This window comes from Schistocerca americana, chromosome 9 (assembly GCF_021461395.2).
Source record: "Schistocerca americana isolate TAMUIC-IGC-003095 chromosome 9, iqSchAmer2.1, whole genome shotgun sequence".
Taxonomy (NCBI): domain Eukaryota; kingdom Metazoa; phylum Arthropoda; class Insecta; order Orthoptera; family Acrididae; genus Schistocerca; species Schistocerca americana.
The window spans coordinates 207,489,499-207,500,435 of NC_060127.1; the positions used below are offsets into that span (position 1 = coordinate 207,489,499).

Consider the following 10,937-nt stretch of genomic DNA (forward strand, 5'->3'; position numbering starts at 1 on the left):
TGACAGTTTCATTGGAATGCTGTGTAGAAATTTATACTAGGAATGTTTAGCCTGGTTAAGGATTTTCAGTTCCAACAAATGAATAAATATTTTAAAAACCATTTATTTGCTTCTGCTTAATTTTTACACTACCCTTGCATTATGGTGGCATGAATAACATGTGATTGTTTGCACAATAGGTTGGCAAAATGAGAATTCCGTGACCAACTAGCTGATTCTGCAGTCTCAAGAAGATTGTCAACCTTAGTTTAACTGATGATGCAAGTGACGATGTGTAAAAAATGTGGCTGGACTCCAGAATGTCTGCTTAGTTAGTCACACGGAAACTGACCAGTGCTGTGTTCTTCTGTTCAGAGGTGATTAAGTGTTGTTGCAGAGAAATGATTGACTTCAAGCATTTGCTTGCACTGATTTGAGTTGTTGCACCAGATCCTTAACTGTATTACACTGTTCAGTATGGAACGAGACACGGATGTCTACCTGAGATGGAATAACCACCAGACTACTCTATTATCTATCTTCAGCTCTCTTCTAGATAATGGGAGTCTAGCAGACTGCACAATAAGTGCTGAAGGTCAGTATTTCAAAGCACATAGAGTGATTCTCTCAGCTTGCAGTCCATATTTTGAATTACTATTTAGTCAGCATTGTGAAAAGCATCCAATTGTTATACTGGCAGATGTAAAATTTCAAATCTTGAAGGCACTTATGGAATTTATATACTCTGGAGAAGTGAAGGTACCACAGAATAAGCTCTGTACCTTCCTTGAGATTGCTGAGACTCTACAGATTAAGGGCCTCTCATTTGCTGGTGATAGCAGTATGAAGAATGAACTCAGACTTAGGAGAATGGATGAATCTGCCATTCATTCTGTAGAACAAATTTTCACAAAACATTTGTTTGAACCCAGGCACGGTTCTCAAATGGAGCGGAAAAAAGATGTTTCCTCATCACACGACTTAGAGCTAGAATGTTTTGAAGACAGTGATTCTCATCTGCTGGCTGCTCAGAAATGTGACAGTGATAGTTCCAGTTATGTCTCCCGGGAAAAACCAGTTGATGAGCCAGCTCTGCTTCAAGATATTAGTGATACTGAGGCCTTCAATGTGTTCGAGTGTTCAGCTGTTACGAAAACACACACTAAATCAAACACAAGTGCGTCTGGAACATTGTTTAACTCTGTTTCCAACACTTTAGATTCCAATGAATTGCCAGGATCTTCCAATGATAATACTGGAGAACAGGGAATGTTAAGTGAAAATGTGCTTTCAGTGTGCTCATTTGGCAAAGAGCTGAGAACATTGGAATCTCTAGGGACATGTGGTGAAAGATGTGGGACAGACCTTCTGCCAGAAATGAAGCAGAAGGATGCAGGTGATTTCAATGGCAACAGTATAGAGGAGATCGTCCTAGATGATGACACGGATGAAGGTGATAATTGTGATCGTGGTAGTGGCAGTGACAACTGTAATACTTTTGGAGAATTGGTGAGAGAGATACCAAAAGTTTCATTCAGTGGTCAAGGTTTCTGCAGTCTTGAAGAAAAATGGGAACTCATACTTAGTAGAAGCAATGTCAGTATTACCAAATCGATTTAGGTGTGATGCTTGTGGAAGGTCTTATCGTTATTGCAAATGTTTGTCGAGGCACTTGAAGTGTGAGTGTGGGAAAGAACCACAGTTCAGGTGTCCTCATTGTCTTGTGAGATATACTCAGAGGCATCATTTAACAGCACACGTGGTAAGGAGTCATTCATCTTAGTAAGTTTAAACCCATGTAAACTGAGAAATCACATGAATCCTTTTAGGTAATTGGCATATGTGATACCTATTGAGTTATATTACTCTTGCTTGTCATTTGAAAAAAAATCACAGATGGTGTTGAAGCAGTGGGTGTAGTCAGGCATTCAACTTACCTCGATGTCATATAAACTCGCAGCTGCGGAAAAATTCTGCACGTATGTCAGAATGCAGGTAGGAAAGAAGAATGTAGCAACTAATATTTCAAATGTTAAAGGCAGTATCTGTTGAGATGGTTCTAAGTAATTGCTGAGACAGTATAATCCCCTTATCTCAACTTGTCTATTGCGCCACTTGAGTATTGCCCCTCTAGTAATGACATAATGCTGCTTTCAGCCGTGAGGAGCCTTCCAAATGACTCACACACAAAAGCGAGCTACAAAATGAAGTAGGGTTTTGCAAATGGCTCATCTAGAGTCAAAAAATCAATTGTTGCTCTGGTATTGTAACGATTTGAAATGTAGTACATTGGCACACAGTTCTATTGCGCATCAGTTGGATATTTGTTAACTTTTACCATGACACTATGGAGCAGCAGTGAGTAATTGGAATATAATATTTAGTTCACAGTCTCACTTGCTCAATGTAATTTATTGAGTGATGGCTTCATTGCTAACTGAAACTTTAAATTTGGTGCTTGATATTCCAAATTGGTTATGTAATAAATTTTACTGTTTACTACATACTATGGTAATCGATGCTCGGATGCAATTTAGCATGAGCATTAGCATCTGTTGTCAGCATTTCTCAAGTCAAAGACTGTGTTCATAGGAAACTTGTTCTGAATTTTGATTTAAGATTTGCAATTATATACTAAGCTGTCAAACTTTCTAAATAATATATTAATGCCACCAGGAAACAAATAATAAGAGCTAATATTTTGGAACAACATCTTTCTACGTGCTTCATGCTGTACTACAATCAGTTTTATTATAGTTGTCATCTTTACATAATATGTGAAAACAAAAATGGTCACAAAAATACATAAACGTAACTCAACAGACTTGGAGCTGTAAATGTATTGTGGCTTGCATGGCGGAACTCTGTAACTGTTAATTTGTGCAGCAGAATGACTGCTGACTGTAGAACCAGTGTAAGTTCCTTGTGTAAGAGTTTAATATTCTTCAGGCATGAATACCGTGGCTGCATAGAGCAGTAAACTTTTAATTGCTTGCTTGATAGAATTCTGGCTGTGGTGCTTGTGAGGGGCAGTAATTACCGTGTGCTTTTGTAAGAAATAAAATATACTAACAATCATTAGTACAGTGGCTGCACAGGATTGTCCATGTGTAACAGGTCATAAGACTGACATCTGAGGCTGCTTGTTGCAATGACAGGGACGTGTGCCCCAGTAGTTTAGTTGGTAGAACACTTTCCTGCAAATGGCAAAGGTCCCAATTTCAAGTCCCGATATGGCGCATAGTTTGCATCTGTCAGGAAGTTTCAAGTCTGCAAATACTCTGCTGCAGAGTGAAAGTACATTCTGAAAAAAAAAAAAAAAAAAAAAAAAAAAAAAAAAAGGATAAGTGTCCTCCTCCCAAAGTTTAGTTTAATAACGAAAACTGGATAAGTGTCCTCCTCCCAAAGTTTGGTTTAATGACGACAGTGGCTTTCTGTGTATGGTCCTGGGGGAGGCAGTAAAAACTGGACTTCCGTTTATGTTTGAGCTGACTTAAACCCAGTCAGTTAGAGGAAATCCACAATTTAATGTGGACTCTGAACTACAATGCAGCTCAGTGTTTTGTACATTAACAAATAATTGAAAGAGGTGAAAGAAGTGAAGCGCGATAGAAAAAAATCGAGCATGCACAGCTGATCTAACCCTGGGCCCATTGAGTCACACTAACCAGCTGCAAACAAGGCAAGTGTGAAAAACATGATTTTTTTCTAATCTCACCCTTTTAAGGTTTAACAATGTTCAACAACTTACTACGGTTCACATTAACATTGCAACTCCGTAGCAGGATTATTTGAATAGTTACATTACATATCACCAATCATTCGTATAAATCAAGATCATCATCATTTTCCAGTTTTAATTCACCATGTGAGGATTACAATATCTGTGTGTGACTTCTTATTGCCACACAACTATTACTCATGGATTTCCTTTCATGTCAGGCTGCTTGCTTCCACCACAGTATTTTAATGTCATTGTCCTTAACATGGGCATCTGCAGAAATTTATACAAGAAGGGGCACATTTCAAAATTGCCATTTTTATTATAACTGATTTAGTTTAAGAAATAAATTTGACAGAAAGTATACTAAATGTACCTATGTCAAACTATTGAGTGTTTCAACTCAATACTTTTTGAAGGCAGATTACTTTGATACCTGAAGAGTAAGCATACTTCATTAAAATATCCAAAGTGCATATTTTTTGTTATCAATGTGAACTCATGTTCAGAAAAAAACAGAACACTTTGAATGACTGGAAATAGGACATTCACATTCACAAGACATGTGTATTAGTATTTTCTGCAGAAATGATTAGTATTTCAATCACCTCAGTTTAGCATGTGTTCTGTTGCCTAATAGGCACAAGGTCTGCCATGGGCCCTAATAACTTGTTACATGCATGATGGCATTGACACATATGAGGAATGAATGGTGTCCTGTGGCATAGCCATCTATGCTGCATTCATCTGGTTCCCAATTTCATCTATGGTGGTTGGCACTGGGTCACTGTGTGGCACCTTTCATTTCACCATATTCCACACATTTTTGATTGGCAACAAACCTGGTGGCCTGGCAGGTCATGGCAAAAGGCTGATGTCATGTGACACCAAGCAGACGTCTTTGTGCAGCAGCAACACTGGTCACACATTGTCGTGCTGAAAAATGCTGTCTTGGGTGTTGTACAGAAAGGATACGGTTATGAGTCGCAGGATGTCATTCACATAGGTCATACGGGTCACAGTGTCATGAACGCAAACATCATGGGATTTGCGGTTGCACCCAGTAGGACCCCACACCATAAGGCCTGTATGTCTTGTATGTCATATCCATCCACACGTACACAGACACAAGCAGACATTTGTAATGACCAGTCTGCTTGTGTCTGTGTACGTGTGGATGGATATGTGTGTGTGTGCGAGTGTATACCCCTTTTTTCCCCCTAAGGTAAGTCTTTCCGCTCCCGAGATTGGAATGACTCCTTACCCTCTCCCTTAAAACCCACATCCTTTCGTCTTTCCCTCTCCTTCCCTCTTTCCTGATGAGGCAACAGACTGTTGCGAAAGCTTGAATTTCATGTGTATGTTTGTGTTTGTGTGTCTATCGACCTGCCAGCACTTTCGTTCGGTAAGTCACATCATCTGCGTCTTTAGATATATTTTTCCCACGTGGAATGTTTCCCTCTATTATATTCATACATTATAATAAGATTTTTGTATTCATTCTGAAAATGTTTTAACAAGTACTTTCCTTAAGAACTTTAGTATAGGAGACTGTCATACCAAACATAGTGGGAGTGTTAACAGTGGTTTATGTTTATGCAAGATCTACATCTACATCAATACAGTACAAATCACACTTACGTGCCTGGCAGAGGGATCATCGAAACACCTTCACAATAATTCTCTGTTATTCCACTCTCAAACAGCATGTAGAAAAAATGAACAGCTATATGTTTCCATGCAAGCTTTGATTTCCCTTATTTTATTGTGATGATCATTTCTCCCTACATACGTTGGCATCAAGAAAATATTTTCACATTTGGAGGAGAAAGTTGGTGACTGAAATTTCATGAGAAGATCCCACCACAATATGAAACACCTTTGTTTTAATGATGTGCATCCAAAATCATGTATCATGTCCATGGCATTCTCTCCCCTATTTCTCGATAACACAAAACATGCTGCCCTTCTTTGAACTTTTTCAACGTATTCTGTTAATCCCGTCTGGTAAGGATCCCTCACTGTGCAGCTTTACTCCAAAAGTGGACAGACAAGCATAGTGTAGGCAGTCTCTTTAGTAGATCTGTTGTAGCTTCAAAGATTCTGCCAATAAAACAGTCTTTGGTTTATCCTCCCCACAGTATTTTCTGCATGTTCCTTCCAATTTAAAGTGTTTGTAATTGTAATTAGTAGGTATTTAATTGAATTTACGGCCTTTATATGTGATTGACTTGTCATGTAACTGAAGTTTAACAGACTCCTTTTAGCACTCACGTGGATCGCATCACACTTTTCATTGCTTAGAGTCAATGACCAATTTTCACACCATAAAGGTATCTTTTCTAAATCATTTTGGAATTTATTTTGATCTTCTGATGTCTCTACTAGATGATATATGAAAGCATCATCTGCAAATAACCTAAGGCAGATGCTCAGATTGTCTCCTAAATCATTTATATAGATAAGGAACAGCAGGGAGCCTATAACACTGCCTCGAGGAATGCCAGATATTACTTCTATTTTATTCAATGACTTTCCATCAGTTTCTATGAGCTCTGACTCCCCTGACAGGAAATCAAAAATCCAGTCACATAACTGAGATGATATTCCATAAGTACACAATTTGATTACAAGCTGCTTGTGAGGTGCTATGTCAAAAGCATAAAGGGCTCACTTGAAGCTTGAATTGAGTTTTCAGTTATCTAAAAAGTTTTGTGATAGTCTTTAAGAGTACTGTAACACAACACAGCGTCTATTTGAGGCTAAATATTAATCATGCATTTCCAATTCTGTTTGTGATAACACTTTAGATGAAGGATATCTCTGTGGCTGCTTACACAGTGATCAATAGTTGTACTTGTAAATTGTAATAATTTAAAAAAATCTGAGGTTTTCCTTGTGTAACTTATGGAAGGAATAGTTCTAAGTGTCTATCCGTGTTACTGGGTGCTTGAGCAAAGTCTTAGATCTGTTTGCAGCACCCAATGACTCATTCAGTCATAAAACTATTGTGCATAAAAGTGGAATTGTGAACTTGGTTGGATACCTAGAAAAATAAAATTATTTTCTTTTATACATATATCGTCACCTGTGCTACAAACAGTGTTTATTTATTTATTTATTTATTGGTCCAAGAATCAGTTTCATACATTGTTTGTACATGTGATATAGGACAGTGGTAAACCTAGTTAGTTTACTATATAGTAGTCATTTTGACTACATTGTTGACATAATAAAAATGCATAATAATGTAGATTGGTGTACTACATTGTTTCTACAAGTGATAATAGCAGTTATTAAGTGAGATGACATGATAAGCACAATGTGAACTATATTATGAATTGACAATTAGTGAAATTTGGTAAATGAGGTTTACTTACTATGATGTTCCATAAACTCAGACAAAGAATAGAAGCAATAGTCAAGAACGAACTGTTTTAACTTTATTTTAAATGCATTTAATGTTGGTATGCATTTTAGGTAAGAAGGCTTATGGTTATATAACATAGCTCCAGAATGATACACTCCCCTTTTGCATAAGTTTGTATTTACTGTGTTCCTGTGTAGGTTCATCTTCTGTCTAGTTTCATATGTGTGTATATCATAGTTGCGTTTGAAGAGACTTTCATTTTTTTTAAGATGCTTCCTATTGTGAAAATTAGTATTTCATATATATACAAGCAAGACAGTGGCGTTGTTTTCAGAGTTTTAAAAAAGGGTCTACAGGAATCCTTACTTGTAGCTTTTTTTTTCACCCTGATAATTTATTCCTGTATTTTATGTTTTTGTACTATTTGCGGAATTCCCCCAAAAAATTATTCCGTACATAAATAGTTACTCCCCCCCCCCATGAACCATAGACCTTGCCATTGGTGGGGAGGCTTGCGTGCCTCAGCGATACAGATAGCTGTACCGTAGGTGCAACCACAACAGAGGGGTATCTGTTGAGAGGCCAGACAAACGTGTGGTTCCTGAAGAGGGGCAGCAGCCTTTTCAGTAGTTGCAGGGGCAACAGTCTGGATGACTGACTGATCTGGCCTTGTAACACTAACCAAAATGGCCTTGCTGTGCTGGTACTGCGAATGGCTGAAAGCAAAGGGAGACTACAGCCGTAATTTCTCCGGAGGGCATTCATGGTTAAATGATGATGGCGTCCTCTTGGGTAAAATATTCTGGGGGTAAAATAGTCCCCCATTCGGATGTCCGGGTGGGGACTGCTCAAGAGGATGTCGTTATCAAGAGAAAGAAAACTGGCATTCTACGGATCAGAGCGTGGAATGTCACATCCCTTAATCGGACAGGTAGGTTAGAAAATTTGAAAAGGGAAATCGATAGGTTAAAGTGAGATATAGTGAGAATTAGCGAAGTTCAGTGGCAGGAGGAACAAGACTTTTGGTCAGGTGAATGCAGGGTTATAAATACAAAATCAAATAGGGGTAATGCAGGAGTAGGTTTAATAATGAATAAAAAAATAGCAGTGCGAGTAAGCTACTACAAACAGCATAGTGAACACCTTATTGTGGCCAAGATAGACACAAAGCCCATGCCTACTACAGTAGTACAAGCTTATATGCCAACTAGCTCTGCAGATGGCGAAGAAATTGAAGAAATGTATGATGAGATAAAAGAAATTATTCAGATAGTGAAGGGAGATGAAAATTTAATAGTCATGGGTGACTGGAATTCGAGTGTAGGAAAAGGGAGAGAAGGAAACATAGTAAGTGAATATGGATTGGGGCTAAGAAATGAAAGAGGAAGCCATCTGTTAGAATTTTGCACAGAGCATAACGTAATCGTAGCTAATTGGTTCAAGAATCATAAAAGAAGGTTGTATACATGGAAGAATCCCGGAGATACTAAAAGGTATCAGATAGATTATATAATGGTAAGACAGAGATTTAGGAACCAGGTTTTAAATTGTAAGACATTTCCAGGGGCAGATGTGGACTCTGACCACAATCTATTGGTTATGAACTCTAAATTAAAACTGAAGAAACTGCACATAGGAGGGAATTTAAGGAGATGGGACCTGGATAAATTGAAAGAAGCAGAGGTTGTAGAGAGTTTCAGGGAGAGCATTAGGGAATGATTGACAAGAATGGGGGAAAGAAATACAGTAGAAGAAAAAGGGTAGCTTTAAGAGATGAAATAGTGAAAGCAGCAGAGGATCAAGTAGGCAAAAAACGAGGGGTAATAGAAATCCTGGGGCAACAGAAGAGGTATTGAATTTAACTGATGAAAGGGGAAAATACAAAAATGCAGTAAATGAAGCAGGCAAAAAGGAATACAAACGTCTCAAAAATGAGATCGACAGGAAGTGCAAAATGGCTAAGCAGGGATGGGTAGAGGACAAATATAAGGATGTAGAGGCTTATCTCACTAGTGGTAAGATAGATACTGCCTACAGGAAAATTAGAGAGACCTTTGGAGAAAAAAGAACCACTTTTATGAATATCAAGAGCTCAGATGGAAACCCAGTTCTAAGCAAAGAAGGGAAAGCAGAAAAGTGGAAGGAGTATATAGAGGGTCTATACAAGGGTGATGTACTTGAGGGCAATATTATGGAAATGCAAGAGGATGTAGATGAAGATGAAACTGCTGAAAGGGAAGCAGTGGTTGGGAAGTGAGTGAGACAGGGTTGTAGCCTCTCCCCGATGTTATTCAATCTGTATATTGAGCAAGCAGTAAAGGCCCTGGTAGTAGACAACATTCCATTAGAACTACTGACAGTCTTGGGAGAGCCAGTCCTGACAAAATTCTACCATCTGGTGACCAAAATTTATGAGACACGCAAAATACCCTCAGACTTCAAGAAGAATATAATAATTCCAATCCCAAAGAAAGCATGTGTTGACAGATGTGAAAATTACCGAACTATCAGTTTAATAAGTCACGGCTGCAAAATACTAACGTGAATTCTTTACAGATGAATGGAAAAACTGGCACAAGTCGACCTTGGGGAAGATCAGTTTGGATTCTGTAGAAATGTTGGAAAATGTGAGGCAATACTGACCCTAAGGCTTATCTTAGAAGCGAGATTAAGAAAAGGCAAACCTACATTTCTAGCATTTGTAGACTTAGAGAAAGATTTTGACAATGTTGACTGGAATACTCCCTTTCAAATTCTAAAGGTGGCAGGGGTAAAATACAGGGAGTGAAAGGCTATTTACAATTTGTACAGAAAGCAGATGGCAGTTATAAAAGTCGAGGGTCATGAAAGGGAAGCAGTGGTTGGGAAGGGAGTGAGACAGAGCTGTAGCCTCTCCCCGATGTTATTCAATCTGTATATTGAGCAAGCAGTAATGGAAACAAAAGAAAAATTTGTAGTGGGAATTAAAATCCATGGAGAAGAAATAAAAACTTTAAGGTTCGCCGATGACATTGTAATTCTGTCAGAGACAGCAAAGGACTTGGAAGAGCAGTTGAACGGAATGGACAGTGCCTTGAAAGGAGGATATAAGATGAACATCAACAAAAGCGAAACAATGATAATGGAATGTAGTCAAGTTAACTCGGGTGATGCTGAGGGAATTAGATTAAGAAATGAGACACTTAAAGTAGTAAAAGAGTTTTGCTATTTGGGGAGCAAAATAACTGATGATGGTCGAAGTAGAGAGGATATAAAATGTAGACTGGCAATGGCAAGGAAAGCATTTCTGAAGAAGAGAAAACATTGAGTATAGATTTAAGTGTCAGGAAGGCGTTTCTGAGAGTATTTGTATAGAGTGTAGCCATGCATGGAAGTGAAACATGGATGATAAATAGTTTGGACAAGAAGAGAATAGAAGCTTTCAAAATGTAGTGTTACAGAAGAATGCTGAAGATTAGATGGGTAGATCACATAACTAATGAAGAGGTATGGTATAGAACTGGCAAGAAGAGGCACAACTTGACTAGAAGAAGGGATCGGTTGGTAGGACATGTTCTGAGGCATCAAGGGATCACCAATTTAGTATTGGAGGGCAGCGTGGAGGGTAAAAATCATAGAGGGAGACCAAGAGATGAATGCATTAAGCAGATTGAGAAGGATGTAGGCTGCATTAGGTACAGATGAAGAAGCTTGCACGGGATAGAGTAGCATGGAGAGCTGCATCAAACCAGTATCAGGACTGAAGACCACAGCAACAACAACAAGTAGTGACTGTATACTGCAATGATACATTGTCAGCACTGATGAGCAGCTTGTATTTTGAGGAGGATCCTAACAGCATATGCTAGTCAATTCAGTCTCTTATTT

At 38.4% G+C, this 10,937-nt stretch overlaps 1 protein-coding gene across 1 annotated transcript; it reads left to right on the forward strand.

Moving 5' to 3' along the window:
* The first annotated feature begins 456 nt into the window (after positions 1-456).
* Positions 457-1,599, forward strand: LOC124550827 (longitudinals lacking protein, isoforms H/M/V-like). The gene has a single exon (XM_047125552.1). It carries the CDS (start codon positions 457-459, stop codon positions 1,597-1,599), a length of 1,143 nt encoding a protein of 380 aa, XP_046981508.1.
* Positions 1,600-10,937: the final 9,338 nt, after the last annotated feature.